The 27,935-nt window shown below is 42.9% G+C and overlaps 1 protein-coding gene across 1 annotated transcript; it reads left to right on the forward strand.

Annotated features, from left to right (window-relative positions):
• The first annotated feature begins 370 nt into the window (after positions 1 to 370).
• Positions 371 to 26,218, forward strand: LOC138968615 (mannan endo-1,4-beta-mannosidase-like). Its single transcript, XM_070341212.1, has 8 exons — positions 371 to 454; positions 4,229 to 4,512; positions 6,575 to 6,715; positions 7,856 to 7,933; positions 13,568 to 13,716; positions 17,373 to 17,494; positions 25,020 to 25,180; positions 25,701 to 26,218. The coding sequence occupies exons 2-8, from the start codon at positions 4,267 to 4,269 to the stop codon at positions 26,007 to 26,009; spliced, it is 1,206 nt and encodes a 401-aa protein (XP_070197313.1). The 5' UTR covers positions 371 to 454; positions 4,229 to 4,266; the 3' UTR covers positions 26,010 to 26,218.
• The last annotated feature ends 1,717 nt before the right edge of the window (positions 26,219 to 27,935 follow it).

Here is a 27,935-nt window from a genome sequence, read left to right on the forward strand (position 1 = left end):
TAAAATTATGATCAAAATTAAATTTTCCAAATCAATTTAAAAACACTTTCATCTTATTCCTTGTCGGTTCCTGATTCCAAAAGCATATAGATATGATATGTTTGGATTAAAAACACGCTCAGAAAGTTAAAACGAAGAGAGGTACAGAAAAGCGTGCTATCCTTCTCAGCGCAACTACTACCCCGCTCTTCTTGTCAATTTCACTACCTTTGCCATGAGCGGTGGACTGACGATGCTACGAGTATACGGTCTTGCTGAAAAATTGCATTGCGTTCAGTTTCATTCTGTGAGTTCGACAGCTTGACTAAATGTTGTATTTTTGCCTTACGCGACTTGTTTTCCATTGTAGCAGACAACGATAAGAAACTGAAAGGTAGATTAGGGCCGGTATAAAGTCAAAGTCAGCAGTAGAAAAAATAGTATATTTGTTTTTTCCGTCCTTCTTTCGGTCGTGGTGAGTTTGTTTATTGCCTTTATAAGATACTGCTTTTTCTTTCCCTATCTAATGTACACTGTTTCTCTTTCTTACGCTTTTCACGGTCGTCTTTTGCAAGTATGAAAGACTGAGACAAAAAGTAGAAAGATTGTATTGCACTACATAATATAAGATAAAGAAACTTGTTCACTGTTGTCAAAGCTTAATGTACAGCAGACAACTGTAACGATAGTCCATTTTGCAACTCGACCAACAAAAATAGTCCAAAATCACAATCACAACACCAATCTATGTTTCTGTGTAAGCAGGTAGCGCTTAGGCATTACAAAGAAAGAAAATTACCCGTCTGAAGAATTTCGTTAATTTTCTTATTAAACTTTCCAAAAACTAACTTTTGTGGGTTTTTACATTTAGTCAAGTTTTGACTAAATGTTTAAACATAGAGGGGGAATTGAGACGAGGGTCGTGGTGTGTGTGTGTGTGTGTGTGTGTGTGTGTGTGTGTGTGTGTGTGTACGTAGAGCGATTCAGAGCAAACTACGTACTGGACCGATCTTCATGAAACTTTACATGAGAGTTACTGGAAATGATATCCTCAGACATTTTTTCATTTATATCTTTGATGACGTCATATCCGGCTTTTTGTAAAAGTTGAGGCGGCACTGTCACACCCTCATTTTTCAATGAAATTGATTGAAATGTTGGCAAAGCAATCTTCGACAAAGGCCGGACTATGGTATTGCATTTCAGCTTAGAGGCTTAGAAATTAAATAATGAGTTGGGTCATTAAAAATCTGATAATTGTAATTAAAATTATCTTTTTATAAAACGATCCAACAATAATGTCATCTTATTCTTCATCATTTTCTGATTCCAAAAAAATACAAGTATGTTATATTGGGATTAAAAACAAGCTCTGAACATTAAAAATACAAGTATGTTATATTGGGATTAAAAACAAGCTCTGAACATTAAAAATACAAGTATGTTATATTGGGATTAAAAACAAGCTCTGAACATTAAAAATACAAGTATGTTATATTGGGATTAAAAACAAGCTCTGAACATTAAAAATACAAGTATGTTATATTGGGATTAAAAACAAGCTCTGAACATTAAAAATACAAGTATGTTATATTGGGATTAAAAACAAGCTCTGAACATTAAAAAATACAAGTATGTTATATTGGGATTAAAAACAAGCTCTGAACATTAAAAATACAAGTATGTTATATTGGGATTAAAAACAAGCTCTGAACATTAAAAATACAAGTATGTTATATTGGGATTAAAAACAAGCTCTGAACATTAAAAATACAAGTATGTTATATTGGGATTAAAAACAAGCTCTGAACATTAAAAATACAAGTATGTTATATTGGGATTAAAAACAAGCTCTGAACATTAAAAATACAAGTATGTTATATTGGGATTAAAAACAAGCTCTGAACATTAAAAATACAAGTATGTTATATTGGGATTAAAAACAAGCTCTGAACATTAAAAATACAAATATGTTATATTGGGATTAAAAACAAGCTCTGAACATTAAAATACAAGTATGTTATATTGGGATTAAAAACAAGCTCTGAACATTGAAAATACAAGTATGTTATATTGGGATTAAAAACAAGCTCTGAACATTAAAAATACAAGTATGTTATATTGGTATTAAAAACAAGCTCTGAACATTAGAAATACAAGTATGTTATATTGGGATTAAAAACAAGCTCTGAACATTAAAAATACAAGTATGTTATATTGGGATTAAAAACAAGCTCTGAACATTAAAAATACAAGTATGTTATATTGGGATTAAAAACAAGCTCTGAACATTAAAAATACAAGTATGTTATATTGGGATTAAAAACAAGCTCTGAACATTAAAAATACAAGTATGTTATATTGGGATTAAAAACAAGCTCTGAACATTAAAAATACAAGTATGTTATATTGGGATTAAAAACAAGCTCTGAACATTAAAAATACAAGTATGTTATATTGGGATTAAAAACAAGCTCTGAACATTAAAAATACAAGTATGTTATATTGGGATTAAAAACAAGCTCTGAACATTAAAAATACAAGTATGTTATATTGGGATTAAAAACAAGCTCTGAACATTAAAAATACAAGTATGTTATATTGGGATTAAAAACAAGCTCTGAACATTAAAAATATAAGTATGTTATATTGGGATTAAAAACAAGCTCTGAACATTAAAAATACAAGTATGTTATATTGGTATTAAAAACAAGCTCTGAACATTAAAAATACAAGTATGTTATAGTGGGATTAAAAACAAGCTCTGAACATTAAAAATACAAGTATGTTATATTGGGATTAAAAACAAGCTCTGAACATTAAAAATATAAACATTATGATTACAATGAAAATTCCGAAATCGATTTAAAAATAATTTCATCTGATGTTTTGTCGGTTCCTGATTCCAAAAACATATAGATATGATAATTATGTTTGAATTAAAAACAAGCTCAGAAAGTTAAAAAGAACAGAGATACAGAAAAGCGTGCTATCGATCCTGCTCAGCGGAACCACTACCGCGCTATTCTGGCTAGTCAATTTCACTGCCTTTGCCACGAGCGGTGGACTGACGATGCTACGAGTATACAGTCTTGGTGAAAAAAATGCAGTGCGTTCAGTTTCATTCTGTGAGTACGATAGCTTGACTAAATGTTGTATTTTCGCCTTACGCGACTTGTTTCCCCTTACCTCTCTCAAAGTTTTGATAGGTAATGTTACCATAAACTTAGCAAACAAATTATTACAACAAACTTTGCATTCCAATTAAAGCCGTCCATTGAGTATCTGGCACACCTTTCGGATCCAAGATTTGTTTAACGTGACCGCCGCTCAAATAATGCGAAGTCATAAATGTTTGAGGAAAGTGAATAATCTTATTACGGGTTTTAAAACTCTTTCGGAACACCCGTAACAACCCCAAATTTTACTCGAAGTACGTCTAGTAGGCGTAATATCCTAAAAGTTTCAAAGCAATCCTACACGTTATTACTAAAATACCGTGCTTTTCGTCATGGTACCCCCTCAAAATTGATGCGAAACCTCCCGGGTTCTTTTACTCCTAATGCGATCGACACCTGCATCAGTAGGAATAGCATAGCACACGAAATACGCTATCCAGCTAAACAAAACAACATGTTCTGGGTAGATATTTAATTTTACTTTCTACTCGTATGTACAAATTACCAAGTTATAGTTGATCTGATTTTTCGTCGCTTTTCAATTGGTCCCTTCCGTTTTCGTCAAATCATTTTGGGGGTACCCTTATTTGAGCTGCGATCACGTGATCCCTGTTAAAGACATCTTTGATCCAAAATGTGTGCAAGATAGTCAAGTGGACGGCCTTAAAGTGTACACTACATTGGGGTGTGCACGTTAAAGATCCCACGATTGACAAAAGGGTCTTTCCTGGCAAAAATGTATTGGCATAGATAAAACAAAATGTCCACCAAATACCCGTGTGACTTGGAATAATAGGCCGTGAAAAGTAAACATTCGCCGTAATGGCTTGAGATTTACTGGCCGATGTGAATGCGTGATATATTGTGTAAAAAATTCCATCTCACACGGCAGAAATTAATATGTAAAGCGCTTAGAGAACGTCAAGCGCTATATAAATCTCCCATATAAATAAATTTAAAAAAACATAGACAGTTTGAATTAAAATGACACGGGAATTAATGCTTAAATTGAGGTGCGACATTTGTCGCAATGATTTTTTGTGGCTTAGTTTATACACAAATACTTTCAGAATTGTTCCCTTTTGGATCTTCTGTACTGTGTGGCTTGATGGAGCTGTATTTGCTCGGCGCTATTTTGCTGGCGACACTTCCGCTGGATGTGACATCCGGACCTGTAGACCAGCATGCAACGAGTCAGACGCAGACCCTGTACAACGTGCTGCACAAGGTGGCACGTGACAGCAGCAGGATTCTGGTCGGCAAGCATCTACCGACACTCTTCGGACTGTACGGGGGACACAGCCCATACTGGCTCTATGAACACAACGGAAAGCAGGAGGCCTGGATGTATAACGTAAGTCTAATTTGGCCTGTACGGGCTACTTGATCCCAACGGGCTATATGAACATAATGGGAAACAGGAGGCCAGGGCTGAGATGCACGAACCGAAAATGGGTGCCAACCAAACGGGAGATAACGATCAAATCTCAACACATCTCAGTTTCAACCAATCCAACACTGCGGGTGGCTCCCGTTTGGGTGGGAACTTTGTCGTGCACCTCAGTTTCAACCAATCCAACACTGCGGGTGGCTCCCGTTTGGGTGGGAACTTTGTCGTGCACCTCAGTTTCAACCAATCCAACACTGCGGGTGGCTCCCGTTTGGGTGGGAACTTTGTCGTGCACCTCAGTTTCAACCAATCCAACACTGCGGGTGGCTCCCGTTTGGGTGGGAACTTTGTCGTGCACCTCAGTTTCAACCAATCCAACACTGCGGGTGGCTCCCGTTTGGGTGGGAACTTTGTCGTGCACCTCAGTTTCAACCAATCCAACACTGCGGGTGCCTCACGTTTGGGTGGTAACTTTGTCGTGCACCTCAGTTTCAACCAATCCAACACTGCGGGTGGCTCCCGTTTGGGTGGTCACTTTGTCGTGCACCTCAGTTTCAACCAATCCAACATTGCGGGTGGCTCCCGTTTGGGTGGTAACTTTGTCGTGCACCTCAGTTTCAACCAATCCAACACTGCGGGTGGCAACTTTGTCGTGCACCTCAGTTTCAACCAATCCAACATTGCGGGTGGCTCCCGTTTGGGTGGTAACTTTGTCGTGCACCTCAGTTTCAACCAATCCAACACTGCGGGTGGCTCCCGTTTGGGTGGTAACTTTGTCGTGCACCTCAGTTTCAACCAATCCAACACTGCGGGTGGCTCCCGTTTGGGTGGTAACTTTGTCGTGCCCCTCAGCCCTGGATGTTTAAAGTCAGCCAGTAACTGGGTCTGAATAGGGGACACAACCCTTACTGGCCCTGTGAACATAATGAGAAGCAGGAGGGTGTTTAATGTGACTTTAACTAAGCATTGAGAACGACGACTCAATATTTGAGCATCTCCGTATACCTTCACAGACTAGAAAATATACCGAGCAACAAAAGAAACGCGAAAAATTCGTCATTGTTTGATTGACAAATTCTCCAACAATTATAGAGTTAGAATTATTAAACCACAAACGTTTGATGAAGGCATGTTTGACCTTGCTTTTGTGTGATTATGTTGATGCTGAGACTGTTTTAACACACGGGACAAGCAGGTTTAACGTTAAACACATAATGCGCGCTCGCAGCACGTGCAAGTGGAGCAGGAGAAATCTGATGTGTGAGATGTGTTCACTAATGCATTACCAACCAAAAGAGACCATGGCACGCTTGCTGCCAGTCTCACTTTTGAAACAGCCAGGATGCCAAGATTGACACCACCAAAATGCCAGGTCGATTTAAAGCTGGGGATGATCCAGAAGCGCTGGCATGTGCTTTAAACGTGCATATAATGTCAACAGTCTATCACCTTCAGCAATGGTCTGTTGACATTGGAAGCACTGCAGTTATGCAACGCGGTGGATTTTTCGCATTACCCCAAATAAGACAAGATCGCAATTTCTTGCCACAACGTCTTCGAGATCGATTCAAGACAGCCACTGACACTACCAGGAACATCATTGGAAGCCACCAGTGTCCTATCAGTGGCCATAGAGCGCGATGAAGACTGACTGAGCGAGACCTCCAAAACTTCGTTGACGTTAAACCTGCTTGTCTCGTGTGTTGAAACAGTCGTAGCATCACAATTATCACACAACAGCTAGGTCAAACATACCTTCATCAACCTTTTGTGGTTTGACAATTCTAACTCTATAATTGTTCGAGATTTTGTCAATGAAACATTGCAGAATTTTTTCGCGTTTCTTATGTTGCTCGGTATATATATACTAATTTTAAACAACACTTCATATTGTTACACATAAGTGTAACGAATTGAGCTAATAGATACAATTTACAAAAAAACAGTATTACAGAATGAACAGTGGGAAAATAATCAAAATTTTTTTCATAATGTATTGAATGAAGTATTTTGAATATGTAACCAGCCCGACATGGCGCACTCCAATCACGCTGACGAGCTATGTGACCCCTGCGCCCTGACCAATGACTTCCCGGCCATCGCTGGCTTTGATTTCTCCATGATCGGCAACGACATCGAGGACGCCTGGGTCTACCTGCTGCAGAAGGTATTATAGATGTCATTTGTGAAATATCCCTACTACAGCTGAATTGAACTCCATTTAAACGCAGTATAGTGTGTGTGTGTGTGTGTGTGTGTGTGTGTGTGTGTGTGTGTGTGTGTGTGTGTGTGTGTGTGTGTGTGTGTGTGTGTGTGTGTGTGTGTGTGTGTGTGTGTTTGCGTCTGTGTGTGTGTTTGCGTCTGTGTGTGTGTTTGCGTCTGTGTGTATAAATGGGTTAGCACTTTGTGTTTTGTTGTGATGTAAACTGATTCATGCACCCATTTTCTTACATTAACTAAAACATTCAATCCTGTGTCATTTCTTTCAAACTTTGTATGTACTCAACTTGGCTGCCCGGTACACTTTTCGGATCAAAGTTAGGTGTTTTACAGGGACCACGTGACCGCCGCCCACATAAAGGTACCCCCAAAATCGACCTTATTAAGAAAATGAGGTATCAATTGAAAAATCGACGAAAATTCAGAATAGGCACAACTTGGCAACTTTTACCAACGGAAAGTCAAATGAATTAACTATTCTGAACAGGCTTTGGTTTTTTTTCGCTATCTTGAATATTTATTGTGTTATGCCATTCCCTCTGCAGTGGGTGTCGATCGTATGAGCGGTCGAAAACAGGAGGTTTTAGCGTACATTTTGAGGGGTACAAAGACAATGACCCTTTTGGGTTGCTTCCGAGCTGTCCGGATCTCAGGCCTACAGACGATACTTTCCTAGATAATTTATTAACATTCTTCTCGTATGTGAAAGGTGCCAAGTTTAGCCTATTCTGAATGATCGTCAATTTTTTTAATTGTACCTTACGTTTTTTTTCACGTCGATTTTTGGGTTACCCTTATTTTGGGCGGCAGTCACGTGACCCCTGTAAAAAGATCTTTGACCCGAAAAGTGTGCCTGATACCCAAACTAAGTGGCTTTAACTAAAAGCGCATAGTGCTTTTAGTTATGCGCTATAGAAATCTCCTTAATAAAATAAAGAAAGTGTAAATGAAATGACGCGGGAATGAATGCTTTCGTACAGGTACGAAAATTGCTGCAATTTTGTTGTTGCTAAGATTACTCTAGCCAGGCAATATTCCCTGTATGCTGCACATGGTTGAACTAAAGTCTTTTGTCTTATGTCTTAAGGCTCACGACAGGGGCGCCATCATAACATTCTCTTTCCACACAAACAACATGGTCACCGGGAAAGGGCCTTGGATCGGGGTGAGTTGATGTGTTGATCCCCGGCCCCCGAAAGCGGAGTATGGCTGCCTGAATGGCGGGGTTAAAAACGGTCATACACGTAAAAACCTACTCCTGCAAAAACATGTGTGAACGTGGGAGTTTAAGCCCATGAACGAAGAAGAAGAAGAAGTTGATGTGTTGATGCTCGTTTCAAGCAGGAGGACAGGTTCTGTTCGAGCTGTGTTGACCTTAAAGAGGTTGCGGGGAAGAACGGAATGTCACCGACGACGGAACCCAGATAGGTGTGGTACACGTTCGGCGTAATTTCAGGTACTGACACTATAAGTTGGTATGAGCAAGCTAAGAAAAGATAACTTTCGCGGAAAATTGAAATCCCCGAAAACAGGGCGACAGATTTTCACGCTTTCACATTGTGCAAATACGCAGTTCGAACGTTGTCTTTTGTGTTGTTTTCGGTTTTATAATGACCTACGCGTAAAGAGAATAATTCGGGGCCCTTTTCATTGAATATTTTGAAAGCAAAAGCTATTCACAATCATTACATGTACTTTTAACATTATATCGTTTGTATGTCAGTAACAAACGAAATGAACGCAAAAAAATAGATCTTGCAATTTTGTTTTTGTTTGGCCCTTTTGTTACATTCCACGACTGGACTATGCCAAAACTGCTGCCCCAAGGAAAAGGAGGATTTTGACCGGTGTAACACGAGAAAATTACTCCCACGAGATTTTTACTCCGGAGTAAACATTTCGTACGAAAAAGTTACTCCCTTTACGAAAAAAGCACTCCCCCATTGCACGAGAAAATGATTCCCCAAGACAGGTGAGTTCCGAGTAAAAATTTCGTACAAAAATGTTACTGCCCTGACGAATAAATAACGAATAAATTACTTCACCCCAACACGAGCAATTTAACTTCCCATGCCAGGTGTACGAAATGTTTACTCCCTTATCCCCTGTTAGTCTTGGTGGTGGAAGGGGTGGAAGGAGGGTAGCGCGACATTCGTTTGCACGAAATCACTTATTGGCATTATCCCTTCGCCCGCATCCCATTTTTGCGTACGAGATTTTTACTGGAAGTAAAAAAAATGGGGAGTAAACATTTCGTGGAGGGAGTAATTTTTTCGTGCCTTGGGGAGTTCTTTTCTCGTACGAAAGGTGTACTCGGAGTAAGAATTTCGTACGAAATATTTACTCCGGAGTACATTTTTCGTGGAGTAAAAATTTCGTGTTACACCGGCTCAAAACGAAATCTCCAGTCAGATAACATTGGAATATTTTCATACCACAAATAGATCATATCATGGTCCTGGAAAAAACGATATTTCTTACATTAAATCACGTACAACTGAAATGCATGGGTGTTTCTGCTTGTGAGAGCTTAGAGCGACATCACATGTAACAAGCCGCGTAAGGCGAAAATACAATATTTACTCAAGTAGCTGTCGAACTCACAGAATGAAACGCAATGCCATTTTACTCGTAGCATCGTCAGGCCACCGCTCATGGCAAAGGCAGTGAAATTGACAAGAAGAGCGGGGTAGTAGTTGCGCTAAGAAGGATAGCACGCTTTTCTGTACCTCTCTTTGTTTTAACTTTCTGAGCGTGTTTTTAATCCAAACATATCATATCTATATGTTTTTGGAATCAGGAACCGACAAGGAATAAGATGAAAGTGTTTTTAAATTGATTTGGACAATTTAATTTTGATAATAATTTTTATATATTTAATTTTCAGAGCTTGTTTTTAATCCGAATATAACATATTTATATGTTTTTGGAATCAGCAAATGATGGAGAATAAGATAAACGTAAATTTGGATCGTTTTATAAATTTTTATTTTTTTTTTACAATTTTCAGATTTTTAATGACCAAAGTCATTAATTAATTTTTAAGCCACCAAGCTGAAATGCAATACCGAACCCCGGGCTTCGTCGAAGATTACTTGACCAAAATTTCAACCAATTTGGTTGAAAAATGAGGGCGTGACAGTGCCGCCTCAACTTTCACGAAAAGCCGGATAACGACGTCATCAAAGACATTTATCAAAAAAATGAAAAAAACGTTCGGGGATTTCATACCCAGGAACTCTCATGTCAAATTTCATAAAGATCGGTCCAGTAGTTTAGTCTGAATCGCTCTACACACACACACACAGACACACACACACAGACACACACACACACACACACACGCACATACACCACGACCCTCGTTTCGATTCCCCCTCGATGTTAAAATATTTAGTCAAAACTTGACTAAATATAATAATGATTGTAAACGACAAAGAATGAACAATACAGAGAATTCTACCAAAAAAACACTTAATTTTTGTATCCTTATTAGTTCGTGTTGCAAGAACTTTGTTTTGTTTTTTTTAACTTTCCGCTAGGTCCACCGTAAACGATATCCAGATGTGAACGACAGCGAATCAGACTGATTTTGTTTTGTTTTGTTTTGTTTGCTTAACGCCCAGCCGACCACGAAGGGCCATATCAGGGCGGTGCTGCTTTGACATATAACGTGCGCCACACACAAGACAGAAGTCGCAGCACAGGCTTCATGTCTCACCCATGTAGTCACATTATTCTGACACCGGACCAACCAGTCCTAGCACTAACCCCATAATGAGGGCCCCAAAGGGTTTAAAATCGTGATCGTGATTGGCGTTTTTTGACCTTTCTGTGACCGTGATTGCCGAAATTTCCATTTCTGTGATCGTGATGGGACTTTGCCCGTGATCCGTGATGACAAAAAAATCAAGTCTCGTGATCGTGATCGTCATTTGTTTTCGTGATCGTGATGGGCATTATTGCAAAGCATTTTATTTTCAACGTACATTTTTCACAGCTGTATCACTCTATGATCCTCTATTCGTCAAGGAGCCAATCCCGATTGAAGGGAAGCAACAACACATTCAGAAATATGATTTTGACAGCGATTGCTTCCCTTTAAGAGAACCAATCACACAAAAAAAGAGATCCAATCAGAAGGCAAATTGCAAAAGTCTGCCAAACTTCATCCAATGGAAGGGCTTCGTGCAAAAGTTTTGAGTGCATTCAGTCAAATTCGAAGATCAAAAATGGCGTGCAGCGGTACTGTCATCGAACTTCTGTTATATTTTGTGGATTCAAGCCAGACCAAAGCAGGCGGCGAGAATGCCTTCCTTCTACGGGTCGGTCTTTCCGAAGACGAAATATCAAGGCATGTTGATCTATGTTGCTCTATAACTGTTCTGAATGTAGGCAAAGATCTTGAAATTTGTTCAAGATCTTTGAGTTTGAGTGAGATCATTGACATTGTCGACATTGCCACGTCCGGCTGTCACTCGCTCAGTGTGACCTCGACTGGCTCGAGATCGAGTCTGCGTGTAGCCAAAACCGAAACTAGAAATGTGTTTTTTCATCCCAGCAACGTGGACACGCTTGGCATAGATTCTAATTGTCGCTTCTTTGCATAAAGCTTGGATTTATTTTAGCGCCTGTAAACTTTAATATCAACAATGGGTTAAATTCAGAAACAATGGCGGGGAGACGTGCCAGTTTGGGTCACTGGATCCTCATGTCAAAGACGATCAAAGTCATGTTCGTTGGGGATTTTGTCAGGCATGCTACTTTTCGGGTAATTGCCGGAAATCCGATAAAGCCGTTTTCAAAATCCGATAAAGTCAAATTTATTCCGGTGAAGTTGAAAAATTTTCGCAAAAACGATCCGTGTGAATATCACGCAACGCGACCGGGCGCCGGTCTGAATGAAGCCAGCGCACAGCAGTGTTGTTTTCACCAGTTTGGAGGTGTGTTGAATGATGGTGGGCGGAGGCTAAAATGGGATTTTTAACAAGATCACAACACTATTACAGCCCTGAAAATGATGCCCAGAATGCATTAGATTGCACAGCTTTTAACCGTTTTTTGAAAAAGATTTTTTTTGGGGGGGGATGCCCCCGGACCCCCCTAGTTGGCTCGCCTGCTTCGCAGGCTCAGGCCACTGGCACTGCGCGCTTCTTTCAGGTAAAACCATTTTTGGCCAGTAGCATTCCTGTTGGTGTTTCAAGGCCATGAAACCAGGCGATAGTGTACCTCAAATTGAATGGCAAAGTTAAAAATAAAGAACCCATCACACATACATGTACTTTAATTTCAATCCACCCAATAGTTTTTGAGAAAATGGGTTTACAATATTTAGCTCTGGAAATGTGAAATTGTGCATTATATATTCATGTGTGTGAGTGAGGGTGTGGGAGTTGAATGTGTATGAGTGGAGAGAGAGAGAGAGAGAGATAGAGAGAGAGAGAGGGAGAGAGAGAGAGAGAGAGAGAGAGAGAGAGAGAGAGAGAGAAAAACCAATGAAAACAACATTCTTGTTACTGATTACAAATCATGATATGTATTTCTATGTGTGTATGAAAGAGAATTCAAAAATAATAAGAAGAAAGTGCAACAGTTCTCACTTTGTGTTGAATAAACAATAGAGCCAGAGGAGCGAATTACTGTGTGGTTGTGTTTACTTTGACACGTGCTTTCTGTACATGCAACTTTTACCGTGACCGTGATTTGCCACTGGTGTTCGTGATCGTGAAAACAAAAATCAAGGTAACTGTGATCGTGAAAGCTAAAATTTCCCTTCCCGTGATCGTGATGATACCCCCCCTTTGGGGCCCTCCATAATGCCAGACGCCAGGCGATCAGACTGATACTTCGCGCGACACAAACTCGTTTGCCAGGAGAGCGACTTCGGAATTCGTGACGTGAAGTGTTCAAAAGCAAATTGCATTTTTTTCAAAATACATCATGTTTAACTGATGTGCTGTTCCTCCATTTTACAGTGTTCTAGATGATCGAACGTGTAGCAAAGACCTGTACGCGTTCGTGTAGATATTGCGTCACCCGTGACTCACTTTTTTCTCCAATGTTCCAAGTGCATACGTTGTTTTGCTACCGCCAAGACTGCAGATCTTGGCATAAAACGCGTGACGTAAAAATAAGATTTGATGACGTTACCCGTACACGTTACCGTACACGTCCTCAACCGGTGCCACGTCTAGATCTTGCTATTGTTGCAGTGTGAACCAAATAAACTATGTTGTTCATGCACAGATTACAAAAGAAGCTAAGAAGTATGACATGAAACGATCGGACTAATTTCAGCCGAGGATCCAGGGCCGGACCAAATGAGTTGTAAGGGGGGGGTTCCTCCTTTTTTTGGGGGGGGGGGGGGGGCAAATCAGCGAAGTGGCGAAGCCACAAGCGCGCGCCTGCAAAGCAGGGCGAACTAGGGGGGTCCGAAAATTTTTGAAAAACGGTTAAAATCTGTGCAATCTGGTGCATTCTGGGCCTTGTTTTGAGGGTTAAGAGCAGCATTGTTTTGGTGCTAAAACTAGTAAAAGTCAAAGCAAGGTACATGCTTTTTCCAGGGGTGGGGTTCCGGAACCCCTGGAACCCCCCACCCCCCCCTCCTGGGTCCGGCCCTGGATCCATATGTTACACACACGTTGAAAACAGACTTCCTGAGGCCCTGTATGGGATGTAAATTGACGAAAGTGCCCCACTAAACAAAGGAAGTCTCTCGAGAATCCCAACGTGAGTTTAACATTGTGTAATCTCTATTTAACACTACAAGCCGCCGCCTGGATGTATTTTGTACCTACAGGGGGATCATGGCTCTTTCCACGTGATACAAAAACTACTGCCAGGCGGAGATCATTATTCAAAGTTCACGGCCGCCATGGACAAAATCGCTGATTTCGTCAAGAGAAAGATGGTTGATAAGAATGGACATTTAATACCCATCATTTTCAGGTGCGCATAATTTTCTGTTCTATTTGACAAAAAAGGATTGATTGGTTGGTTGGTTGGTTGATTGATTGATTATTTGATTGGTGTTTGGGGGTTGGTTGGTTAATTGATTGATTTATTGGTTTGTTGGTCGGTTGCTTAGTTGGGTCGTTGCATAATTGATTCACTCAGACATTGACTTCCTGAGTCGTGGATTGATTGAATAAAGATTTGAGTGATAAAAATTGACGGAACCGTGGGGCTGTCTTTTGCCCCCCCCCCCCCCTCCCCCTAAAATTCCCAGAAAAAGGTTTAAAAAAAATAGCAGAACCATTAAATACCTTTCAAACACGTCGGCACGAGTGAAAAGACAAATTTCCATTTGTATGTACTCGTTTTAATGGACAATAAAGTGTTGTTATTGATATTGTTATTATATACTGTTCAAAAAAAGAAACGCATAGTTTCTACTTGCCAAATTTGTTTTATTTTTCGAAAAAATTAACAGAAAATCCAATATTTAGATTATTTGTTTGAAATTTGGTATGGACACAGTTGAATGCACACACAGTTCATTTGCATCTTCAAATCAATCAGTCAATCAATACGATTGGGTGCCGAGGCTGTCAAGTCAGTAGGGGGTGTGACTGCCTTGAGCAGCAACAACTGCCCGGCACCTTCTGGGCATGGACTGGATCAGATGCCGGATATCTTGCTGTGGGATGGTGTCCCACTCCTCCTGAAGTGCCTGCAATAGATCGCGGTGATTTGCCGGCGCTTCTTCTCGCCTGCGCACGCGTCTGTCCAATTCATCCCAGAGGTGTTCTATCGGGTTCATGTCTGGCGACATGGATGGCCAGGGAAGCACATGGTGAGTCGTGCTGTGTGCGGGCGAGCGTTGTCCTGCTGGAATATGGCATCCTGGTCAGCCAGAAGAGGAAGGGCGTGTGGGCGCAGAATTTCCTCCACGTATCGCTGGGCAGTTATGCGCCCTTGGACGTGCACCAGGGTGCTCCTTCCAGCGGTATTGATCGCCCCCCACACCATGACGCCTCCACCACCATGAACGGGTGCCTCATCCACACAGTTGGGCGCGTAACGTTCGTTTACTCTCCGGTAGACCCTCCTCCGACCATCATGTCGCTGGAGCAGGAAGTAGGACTCGTCGCTGAACCACACGTGTCTCCAGTGATTCCGGACGGTCCAGCGAAGGTGCTGGTTGCCCCACTGCACTCGGTTCTGGCGATGGCGGCGGGTGAGGACAGCTCCTCTGTGAGGTCTGCGAGCTCTCAAACCAGCTTCATGCAGGCGGTTCCGCACGGTCTGGTCCGATAATCGGTGTGGCCCGGGGAGAGCCTGGACAGAAGATGAGGCCGACAGGAAACGATTCCGGAGGTGGCGGAGCCGTATGAAGCGGTCGTGAGCAGCAGTTGTCGCCCTTGGTCTTCCCGCTCGTGGCAAGTCAGCAACGGAGCCAGTGGCTTGAAACCTGACCCACAGTCTACTGATGGTGCTCTGGGACACGTGGAAGTGCCTGGCGATGGCACTTTGACTTTGGCCTGCTTGTAAACGACCCAATGCAATTTGGCGGTCTTCTCTGCTCAATCGGGCCATCTTTCGTCGCTGAATTGTCGTCTGATTTCTTTGTGGCGAACAATCCGCTTTTATGGGTTTTGGAAGACATGGTGAGAGCTCAATATTCCCCGAGTTTCACGAGATTACACTGAAGCATGACGAGTGGTCATGCCAAATGAGCAATTTTGACATGCGTCACGTGTAGAGCTCACTTGTGGCAATGGACGAAAGGTCGACGACCAGATAAACATTTTCTGCAGTTTGGTGGATATCCTTGTAGCCATATAACTAAATTAACCAAATATTACAAGCTATGCGTTTCTTTTTTTGAACAGTATATGTTAAAAAGAAGAACATACGGCTACGACTTCTTCGACTACGGCTACGAGTAGAGCCTACGTGCAAACTCGTAACAAAATAATAGAGCTACAACTGACTGGTCGGACTTACTCTCAGTATTTTTTGCACGTCGATACAGTTAGTTTCATGCCCCTCCTCCCCCTGCCTAATTCCCCCCCCCCCCTCCCCCCCTGAAAATTCCATCTCTCGCCGCCTTTTCCAAAGCAGTGAGTCTCTCTTTCACGCACACCACTGTTGTTTTTTTACACCACCGGTATAGGGGTGTGTATAGGATTCGGTCGATGTGTTTGTTTGTTTGTTTGTTTGTGTGTTTGTGTTTGCATATAGATCTCAAGAATGAACGGACCGATCGTCACCAAACTTGGTGAACAGGTTCTATACATTCCTGAGACGGTCCTTACAAAAATTGGGACCAGTCAAACACACGGTTAGGGAGTTATTGGTGGATTAAGATTCTACAAGGACTTATAGAGGGACATATTAATGGTCAAAGGGAAATAACCTTCTCAGTTGGTGGCAGTGAGAATGGTAAGGACGGGGGTGTTTTTCCTACCTCGGAGGAATTTCTTGTTATTCTTTGTGTTATCATGCATTTTGTTTATTGGGTACATGTTAATATAAAGAATAAACGAGAGTATTTACAAGGATGTACACTGAGCCCAAAAAGATATTTTTTCAGTGGTATACCCCAGATGTTAAACAGTATTTTTTGTCAGAAATATACGTGTATTTGAAGATGAGTATTATTTTCTTCTGCTTAAAAATGTGTTTCTTGAATCTGAGCAATATTTGGGTATGACGTCACATGTCCGTGACCACGCCTACCCTAAAAAATGGCGTTTTTTGACGGCATGATTCACCTTCAACAGTTGAAACAGTTACTTAAACTGAATAATATTTTGCATTTTTTACACCAAAAGGTTTATTTGGTGTCTTACCTAACAAGTCATACAAATTTCGTTCAAATCCGCCGCGCAGTTAGGCTGATCCAACGTGTAAAGGAAAGCGACAACAATCCTGAAAAACAGCAAAAAATCCAGGGTTTTTATGGTGTTTTTGCTGGGTAGCCGCAGTTGATATGCAATAAATCTAAAACTACAAATAGCAGCCTCTCCAAATTTCACAGAGCGATGACAAAAACCCTCATCTGGATATGTTCCAGTACTTAGGTCAAACAGAACTCAAGAATGGACGTTGTAACGGTTTTCCGTTAAAAATTTGGAAACGTTTGTAACGTCTAAGAAACAAATGTAACATGCACGCAACTTTGTATACTTTGCAAAGAATGGTCCCATTACATGTGTGTCAAGTTTCAAAAACATTCTTTCACGGGCTCAAAAGGTATGATCGTTTGAAAAGAGGTGAAAAATACTGCCCCTGGTGTCTTTCGCGCAACTTTTGTTTATGACTTTTTCTATAATTTTGATTCTCGTTCTCCGATAGGATGCGTACAGCCTTTTACGGATGATGCGAATCACTTGCTCGGTAGAAGTTGCAGAAAAGACTTGACTAAATGTAAAAATGTACTCACCAGCGACAAGAATACAAAAACAAGAACCGGTTTTGAACTATCTTCTTCTTCAGCACAAGTTACAAAAACATTAAGCTGTCGTTGTTTTCTGGTGAGTACATTTATATTGTTTTTTCTTTATTTCTCTCACCTGCAGTCCCTTGTTTCATTTTTTCAGATGATAAAGTGTTATTGAATTGAATTGAATTGAATTAAATTGAATTCCTCTGTGCAGACCCTGGCACGAGCTGGACGGTGGCTGGTTCTGGTGGGGCATGAACAACGACGCTCACAACTCTGTGGACGACATCAAACACCTCTACCAGAACACTGTCACTTATCTCCGAGACCATAAAGGTTGCCGCCCCCCCCCCTTCCACACACAGACACCCTCCCCTCTCTCTCATTCTCTCTTTCTTTCTCTCTCTCTCTCTCTCTCTCTCTCTCTCTCTCTCTCTCTCTCTCTCTCCTGATCTCTCGCTCTCTCTCCTGATCTCTCCTGATCTCTCGCTCTCTCTCTCTCTCTCTCTCTCTCTCTCTCGCTCTCTCTCCTCTCTCTCTCTCTCTCTCGCTCTCTCTCCTCTCTCTCTCTCTCTCTCTCTCTCTCTCTCTCTCTCTCTCTCTCTCTCTCTCTCTCTCTCTCTCTCTCTCTCTGAAAAACCGATGCCAAGCCTTAGAAAACAAAGTCAGGGAACTACAAAAGGTTGAGAAAGAGCAACAAAAACCCTCCTATCAGCAAACGTCCCCTCCAGAATCTCGCCCTTCCCTGTCGAGTGTTCAAGCCATTGCCATCACCACGAACAAGGGGCGATATGCGCCCTCCCTTTCTGACAACGAGGACTCCTAAAAGCGGTCAGTCTGCTAACCGTGAGCCCTGCCGTGACCAGTCCCCGGTCGCTCCTAACGGCACTGATCGGTCCCCTACACTCCGTATCCCCCCCACCTGCACACACTTCCTGCTCGGGGACTCAAACCTGGGAAACATTGCCAAAAAGCGTCTGGACAGGTCGGGTGCTACAGAGATCAGGACTCTACGAGGCACCACGACCCAACGCCTGACAACAATTGTCACTGACAGCGGCACTCACCCTTCAGTGAAGAAAGTTGTGTTAAATGTCGGGACAAATGACTGTAGGGGAGACTTAGATAGCTTTGTGCAGAGTTTTGCTAATCTGCTATCAGCAGTAAAAAAGCACTTCCCTTCATCCTGTGTATGTCGCAGCCATACCCCCACGACGACAAAACAAAATGACACGGAAAATACAGGACTTTAACAGCAGACTGAAGGCTCTGTGCAACACTGAACAAGTGACCTTCCTGTCTCTTCAGTTGATCTGGAAGGTTGACGAAAACGGATGCCTCGACAGCCAGATACTTGCAGACAGTGTTCATTACTCACCCAAAGGACTGTCACAGTGAAGTCTGCATTGTGGGAGCGTCAGCAGAACCCCGTGGCATCATATGCTGCTGCTGTGAAAGGACAGCGCATGTCCAGTCCTCAAGCTTCGCCACACGACATTAGTGAGACATCACAGTCCACTCAGCAGCCCTTATCACCAAGGTCGCAACAACCACCAATAATGTCACTGCAGCCTCCACAGGACGCCGTAACACTGCATAGCCCTCAACAGCAGTACGAAACGGTGCAGCCCTGCCATCGCCCCCAGCACCAGTATGTACCGGACCAGCACAGCCATCGCCCCCAGCACCAGTATGTACCAGAGCAGCCCAGCCATCGCCCCCAGCACCAGTATGTACCCGAGCAGCCCAGCCATCGCCCCCAGCACCAGTATGTACCGGACCAGCACAGCCATCGCCCCCAGCACCAGTATGTACCGGACCAGCACAGCCATCGCCCCCAGCATCAGTATGTACCGGACCAGCACAGCCATCGCCCCCAGCACCAGTATGTACCCGAGCAGCCCAGACATCGCCCCCAGCAACAGTATGTACCGGACCAGCACAGCCATCGCCCCCAGCACCAGCATGTACCCGAGCAGCCCAGCCATCGCCCCCAGCACCAGTATGTACCGGACCAGCACAGCCATCGCCCCCAGCACCAGTATGTACCCGAGCAGCCCAGCCATCGCCCCCAGCACCAGTGTGTACCGGACCAGCACAGCCATCGCCCCCAGCACCAGTATGTACCGGACCAGCCCAGCCATCGCCCCCAGCACCAGTGTGTACCGGACCAGCACAGCCATCGCCCCCAGCACCAGTATGTACCGGACCAGCACAGCCATCGCCCCCAGCACCAGTATGTACCGGACCAGCACAGCCATCGACCCCAGCACCAGTAAGTAACGGAGCAGCCCAGCCAACCGCCCAGGTCAACTGAGGCCACAGCGTTGGCACCAGGTGGTACCCAGCCGCCACACCACAGGTGGTTTCACCCCTTCCCAGTTCTTGACCCCAGTGGGTATTTTCACGCGCCGCCTGGCCCCAACCACTTCCAACAATCCCATTATCTGCACAGTGTTGGTCATTTAAATGTGTATCACCTCTATATATAAGGTTCATGATGTATGTGCCTTCCTTGAAAAAGCGTCTCCGAATTATCATTTATTTGGTATTACTGAATCAAGATTAGATTCCAGGGTTTCCGATAATAATATCGCGATTGTTGATTATTGTGTTGAAAGGCGAGACCCAGAAATTCAAGGGTAGACCGGAATCACGGTATATATTCATGACTCAATTAAACACATTACGCGTACGTAGACGCATAGACCTGGAACCCAGCGCAGTAGAATGCATTTGGTTAGAACTCAAACCCAGCAAATCAATGGCCCCTCAATTCGTGTGTTTTCTTTATAGAAATCCTGCGGCAAATTTTGAGTGGTATGATCATTTTGTACAAATGTTAGACAATGTTTATAATAAGAGCAAACACAATGCTGACGTTATGTTACTTGGCGATTTTAACATAGACATGTTAAAGTCCCATCCCAGCTGGGAATCAACTACTCAGTTATTTGGGCTTAAACAGCATGTAAAGTCACCCACAAGGGTAACTTCAACGACATCTACATTGCTCGATCATATTTATACGAATAATCCGGACACAGTCTTAGGTGCCTGTGTATCCGACCTTAGTGTAAGTGATCATAGTCCTGTAAGCTGTTCCAAATTGATGAAGTTACCCAAGGCAGAATCAAAAGGTCATACTTATATTTCATACAGGTCTTTTAAACATTTTAATCAAGGTCTCTTCTTTAATGATTTGAATTGTACACCTTTTGCTTCTGTGCTTAATTATACCGATCCTAACGAGGCACTTGAAGCCTGGTATTCCCTCTTTATCGATGTGGTAAATCGACATGCACCTGTGAGGCGGAAACGAGTAAGACATCCTAAACTTCCTCCCTGGTTAACCATTGATATCATCGAAGCAATGGCGTATCGCGACCAGTTAAAGACAAACAAATTATTTGAAGATTATAAAAAAAAGCGCGTAACAGAGTAAAGAATCTTGTGAGAAACGCGAAGCGATCATATTTTGATAAACTTGTGGGTAACAGCAAAGATGTTTCAAAAGTCTGGCGCGCCCTCAACACGTTTTTAAAAGGCAACTCCTAAAAAAATAGTAGTATTCCTCAGAATATAAAGGCCAACGACTTTAACGATTATTTTTTTCCGTTGCTGAATCACTGGTAGATTCTCACTCAAAATCTCCAGGTACAGAACCACATTCCTGTTGTGAACGCTTGCAGATGTTCTGTGATGAAAAATTAAGAAACACGGATGCGTTTGTTATTCCGATAATGGCCATCCATGAAGTTGGCCAGTACATAGCAAGGTTAGAAAATAAAAAATCTTCGGGACTTGATGAAATAAGTAATAAATTATTAAATTGTCTACTCCTTATATAGTAGAGTCGCTGACTTATGTTTATAATTTATGTATTCAACACAATTATTTTCCAAAAGAATTTAAAAAAGCGAAAGTCATACCTTTGCCAAAGAAAAAAGGTTCTCAAGACTTAAATGATTTTAGACCTATATCTTTGTTATCTGTATTATCTAAGCCTCTTGAAAGGCATGTTCAGAAACATCTGGTTACTTATTTGGAGGACCACAATCTCTTGCATCAACTTCAGTCTGGTTTTCGCTCTCAACATTCATATGATACTGCCCTTGCCAGATTAACTGATTCATGGTACTCATCCATTAATAAGTTAGACATTTCTGGTGATGTTTTCTTGGACCTAAAAAAAGCTTTTGACCTCGTGGATCAAGAGATCCTTCTACAGAAATTAAAATGTTATTTGAAAAGTTCTAGCACTGTCGCTTTTTTTACTCTTATCTTAGAGAGAGGGTTCAATCTGTATACGTATGTGAAATGTGGAGTGCCACAGGGGTCTGTTTTAGGACCTGTATTATTTTGCATGTATATAAATGATTTGCCCTTGTACCTACAGTCTGAATCTGTTGAGTGTCATATGTTAGCAGATGACACTACCTTACATGCTACAGGGAAAAGCCCTGCACAAATTCAAGACAAATTGCAACAGAGCCTAAACGATGTTTCTGAGTGGTGTTCTGCAAACCGTATGCTTATTAATCCAGTTAAAACAAAGTCTATGATAATCAGCACTCGCCAAAAACATCAACTTTCAGAAATGACTCCGAGTCTGTCCCTAAATGAGCACTCCATTGAGCAAGTAGCTGAGCACCGTTTACTGGGACTTACTGTTGATAATAATCTCAAATGGCAGACTCACATCAATGGAATCTGCAAAAAAATTGCTAAAAACCTGTTTCTTTTGTCAAAGTTACAAAGCATTATTAATCTAGACACAAGAAAACTATTTTACAATGCCCACATAAAACCCCATATTGATTATGCTTCCATAGTATGGGACGGGTGTAGTGAAGTTCACTTGAAGAAGCTGAACTCGCTCCAGCGTAGAGCTGCTAAACTAGTTCTGCCCAGTCCATCTCTTTCTACAAAGGAAAAGATGAAAAGTATTGGGATGTTAAGCTTAAAGAAGCAGCTTTTGTATAATAAATGTTCATTTATGTATAAAGTCGTCTATCAGGACGCCCCAACATATCTTATACAACTCTTCAAATCATCTCCGTCATATTATTCAAACACTCGAAATAACCTTGCCTTGTCAAGGCCCCGCATCGATTTGTTTAAAACTAGTTTTTCTTATTCTGGTGCGTTCCTTTCGAATTCACTACCTGTAAATATCAAGTCATGTCTGTCATTATCTTACCCCCCGCGGGTTAGGGGGAAGAATTTACCCGATGCTCCCCAGCATGTCGTAAGAGGCGACTAACGGATTCTGTTTCTCCTTTTACCCTTGTTAAGTGTTTCTTGTATAGAATATAGTCAATGTTTGTAAAGATTATAGTCAAGCAGTATGTAAGAAATGTTAAGTCCTTTGAGTACTGGAAACTTGCATTCTCCCAGTAAGGTAATATATTGTACTACGTTGCAAGCCCCTGGGGCAAATTTTTGATTAGTGCTTTCGTGAACAAGAAACAATTGACAAGTGGCTCTATCCCATCTCCCCCCTTTCCCCGTCGCGATATAACCTTCGTGGTTGAAAACGACGTTAAACACCAAATAAAGAAAGAAAGAAAGAAAGTCATTATCTTCTTTTAAAAGACAGCTCCGAAAGCACCTCTCTAACGACTAAGTCGGTGTACAATTTGTGCGAGTGTGTGTGAAGATGCGTGAAAGAGAAAGTGTATAGTATGCTTCCATTAATAAGCACACTTTTGAATTTTTTGTGTGTGTTTTGTTATACTTTTCCCCACATGATTGTGTTTTATTTGATTTCTTTTTTTATTCTTCATACTTGTTCTTCGTTTCATGTTTGTATTATAGTAGGGACTAGCTGTAAGAAAGGACCATATGGACCTTATGCTATCATCCCTCGGTAATAAAGTTTTCGAGTTCGAGTTCTCTCTCTCTCTCTCTCTCTCTCTCTCTCTCTCTCTCTCTCTCTCTCTCTCTCTCTCTCTCTCTCTCTCTCTCTCTCTCTCTCTGGAATGCAAATGCTTATTCTATTACCCTAGGCTGTTCTGAGAGTGTTTAGAATCTCATAAAATCGCACAGTTCATCGTTAATTTTATCACGCCATTTTCTCGAATGATCCTTCCAGCTGCCGTACACTTTGACAATCTACAGAATTACCTTCCAAACACTTCGGCGCGAGTGGTTTTGTCGATACCCTCCGTGACCCTCGCTAACTCTCGCACAGCAGCATCCGGCCTTTCGTAACAGGTTCCTCGGAGCTTTCTCTTTACATGTAAAAACAGGAAAACGTCGTAGGGGCCAATTCATGAACATATAGTAAACGGAACATCACGCAGACATCCTAAGCTGTCAGAAATTCGATTGATTTGGAAGCTGTGGAAAACAGGACAGTAATTGCCTTGATGTAGCATCAACACTCGAGCACCCGTGTTTTGCGCCAGGCTTTAAACTCCACGGGCAGGAAATGACGCACGTACCGCTCTAAGGTAACCGCGTAGGGGTAGTAGCATTGGGGTGATATGTCCTTACTTTAAAAAAAAAATGGGACCACCCTCTTCTTGTTAGTGTTCTGTGATCATCAACAGTTGATAGGGGTGGAGCCCTTTAGGAACATCCAAACGGCTGATTGGTGTATTGCCTGGGGGTCAGGTTGATAGACCTAAGTCCCCATCGCATATGACAACCTTCGCAGAAGCCTTACACTCTCTATGATGACATTCGAAGAGCATTTTTATGCACAATTCGAGACGTACCCCCTCCTTTTCTACACTAGAAAGATCATGGGTACCCACTGTCTGCCACGCTTGTGTACCCCCGGCCCAGATGCTTGCGCCGGATCACATTTAAGTGTGCCGATTAAATTCTCTATGTGTCCTTTTCCTCGTGCATCATCTCTCGTCAAATTTCAACGGCAGCAACGTTTGTTGCAGTAACAGCATTCAACTGTCGGTCTGGGTGGGTGTCGTCTTTGGAAACCTGTCTACCCGATTTAAATTCATTGTACAGTTTAACTAGTACAATGAATTTAAATCGGGTAGACAGATTGCCAAAGACGACACCCACCCAGACCGACAGGCAGTTGTTATTACTCGCTTTGGAAAGTGCGTTCTTCCCAAAAGATTCCCACAATGTGGAGTAAGTGTGAGAAATATAACAATCCTTTATGAAATGAGTATGAACGGTTTAACCCTAATCCGAACGGAAACAGGTTCACTTGTACGAACTGAATCATGGCGTACGAACGGAATCTGCATTTTTTTTTATACCCAAGTGATTGTACAAAAGCCATGGGTCTCTATAAACTTCTGTTCAAGCGAAATATCATAACAGGCAATGCTTTTGGTGCTCATGTACAAATCAGGGGTCAGTTTTGATTACAGAGCGAGAAACACAAGAAAATGTTGGAAAACCATGCAATGCTGCCACATTTGACCCGCGTGTGTAATGATCAGGTCGACTAGCACCGTGGTATTTATTGTACACATTTCCCAACTATATTGCTACCTTATTCTTGCAATATCACGAAAGTGCGCTGCCCACACGATTTACCACAATTTTTTTCCTCGACCAAGTGCCGCAAATGAGGCTGTATGAACGAAAACATCCAGGGTACGAACAATACAGCCGGAATCAGTTGACACACCGTGCTACTGTGGAGTTTCAACATTATGTGTACGAGGAAGGATGTTCTTAGCTCAGGGCGACTTCAGTGACGTTGACAAGATGGTATGCACGGAATGGTAGGTACAGTACTTTAAGGAGGGAACGTTTTGATATAATTCGACACTTCTGTCATTTTTTCATTTTTTCATTTTATTTTTATTTTTTTATTATTGGGTTTTTTTGTGGGTGGGTTTTCAGTGAGTTTTTGTATTTTGAATCGCTTCAGGTGTGCACAACTTTCTCTACGCCTTCAGCCCTGACTGTGGGGGTAGGTTTGACGATGATGACGCCCTGTACCCTGGCAACAGCTACGTGGACATCATCGGCACTGACTGTTACCTCACGCCTAACCGGGGAGCGGACTACCTCAAAACTGCCATCGACAAGGTCAGAACATTATCTAACTTAAGCAAACAGTTATTGCCTCATTTTTCGTACCCCAATTAAAACATTTATTCCTGTGTCATTTCACTCAAACTTCCTGATGCCAGTAAACTTTCCCAAAATGGCTCCTTTGCTGTTATCTCTTTAAATATGAGGTTTAGTCGGCCTCTGACGTCACATCGCTCAAAGTATGGTAATGTTATGTTCAATCAATAGACTCATCTTTCCTCCAATACAATTTTCACTTTATGGAAGGGCCATGCATAGGCTGAAGTTTATGTCCCCCACATATGAAGTGATTCGGTCAACAGATGTAGAAGTAACTAACATGTTTGTGGGTTGCATTTTTTTCTCTTTTTTGAGGAGCTTTCAAAACATGGGACAACTTTTGACAACTATAATTGTTTTGACAAAGGGCTGTCGGCAGAACACGTAAAAAGGGAATTGAATTTTAAAGGAATTTGTTTGCACTGGAGGTGAATTTCGATGACGTCTGCTTACGCTACCCCTCCACTGTGTCCAGGTGGTGACCAAGGCTGAGGCGAACGGCAAGATCCCGGCGCTGACGGAGACCGGGGTCATCCAGGAGGACTTGACCAAACGCTCGCACTTCTTCACACAGGACATGCTGCACACCTTCACCTCGTCCTCCGGCATGCGCATGGCCTACATGCTGACCTGGAACAACCAGCACCAGGGCAACGGCGAGTACTCCGTCTACGACCCCTACCCAGGCCACCCTCTGGCCAACGACTACATGACTTTCTACCATGACGGGAGGACCTTCTTCCTGAAAGATCTCAAGTCGCAGTATTCAGAACTGTACCATTAGCGTAATGTAGCGCCAGCATCAGGGCAACGGCCAGTACTCCGTTTACGACCCCTACCTCGGTCACCCTCTGGCCAACGTCTACATGACTTTCTACCGTGACGGGAGGGCCTTCTTCCTGAAAGATCTCAAGTCGCAGTATTATTCAGAACTGTACCATTAGTGCAATGTAGCGCTTCTTGGTAAATTAAAAGAATACACATACAGGATTATTTCGACTGGTTTAATGTATGTGTATGCAGTGACGGGTGGTTGCGAGTATATCTGTCTCTCTGTCTGTCTGTGTGAGAAGATTTAGTGACAATTTCTTTCATTCATTCATTTCATTTATGCCTTTGACCCCGTCCGGGGCATAGGCCGCCAACAAGAGCTCGCCAGGCACTCCGATCCTGGGCCAATCTCTCCAGTTGTCTCCAGGCGTAGGCGATGTGTTTCACCTCTGCCTCCAAGTCACGACGCCAGGTGTTTCTCGGCCGGCCTCGTCTCTTCTTGCCCTGCGGGTTCCATGTGAGGGCCTGTCGCGTGATGCTGGTTGTGGTCTTGCGGAGTGTGTGGCCAATCCACCGGAAGCGTCTTTGCAGAATGTCCTGTTCTACGGATAACTGTTTTGTTCGCTGCCAAAGGTCTTTGTTGCTGATGGTGTCAGGCCAGCGAATTCGGAGGATTCTTCTGAGGCAGGTGTTAATGAAGGTCTGGATTTTTCTTGTGATGGCAACTGTAGTTCTCCAGGTTTCGGCTCCATACAGCAAGACTGACTTCCCCGTGGTGTTGAAAATCCTGAGCTTGGTGTTGATGCTCAGGTCTGCTGATGCCCATACGTTCTTCAGTTGAAGGAAAGCTGCTCTTGCTTTGCCAATCCGGACTCTAACATCAACGTCCGTGCCACCCTGCTTGTCGACAATGCTTCCGAGATAGGTGAAATTGTCTACCTCTTGCAGTGCTTCACCATCCAGCGTGATGGGGGTCGTGTTGGCTGTTGCGTTGGTCCGAAGGACCTTGCTCTTCCCCTTGTGGATGTTGAGGCCAAATCGAGCGGAGTTGTTGGCCACAGTGCTGGTCTTCTCCTGCATTTGTTGTTGGGTATGGGAAAGAAGGGCCACGTCATCTGCAAAGTCCAGGTCATCCAACTGTGTCCAGAATGTCCACTGGATTCCGTTCCGCTTCTGGGCTGTGGATGCCTTCATCACCCAGTCAACCACAAGGAGGAACAGGAAAGGCGATAGTAGACATCCTTGTCTCACGCCTGTTCTCACTTGGAAGGCATCTGTTAGTTGACAGCCGTGGACTACTCTGCAGGTCAAACCCTCGTATGAGTTCCTGATGATATTGGTGATCTTTTCCGGCACCCCATGATGTCTCATCAGTTTCCAGAGGCTTTCTCGGTCAACGCTGTCAAAAGCTTTCTCGTAGTCAATAAAGTTGACATAAAGAGACGAGTTCCATTCCTGTGACTGTTCGAGGATGATGCGCAGCGTTGCTATCTGGTCCGTGCATGACCTGTCTTTTCGGAATCCTGCTTGATGGTCCCGCAGCTGTGGATCGACAGCATCTTTCAGTCTGTTCAGTAGCACCCGATTGAACACTTTGCCTGGGATAGACAACAATGTTATCCCTCTGTAGTTTGAACAGGCGCTCAGGTCTCCTTTCTTGGGCAGTTTGATGAGGTACCCCTCCTTCCATTCTGATGGAACTTGTTCTTCTTCCCAGATCTTAAAGAAAAGGGGATAGAGCATCTCCACGCTGGTCGCCAAATCAGCCTTTAGCGCCTCCGCTGGGATACCGTCAGGTCCTGCCGCCTTGCCGTTTCGCAACTGTTTGATGGCCTGGCTGATCTCCTCTTTTGTCGGCGCGTTGCAGTTGATGAAGAGGTCGCCGTTGGCTGGTGGGATGTCTGGTGGATCCCGTGGAGCTGGCCTATTTAACAGCTCC

The sequence above is a fragment of the Littorina saxatilis genome, linkage group LG6 (genome assembly GCF_037325665.1).
Source record: "Littorina saxatilis isolate snail1 linkage group LG6, US_GU_Lsax_2.0, whole genome shotgun sequence".
Lineage (NCBI taxonomy): Eukaryota > Metazoa > Mollusca > Gastropoda > Littorinimorpha > Littorinidae > Littorina > Littorina saxatilis.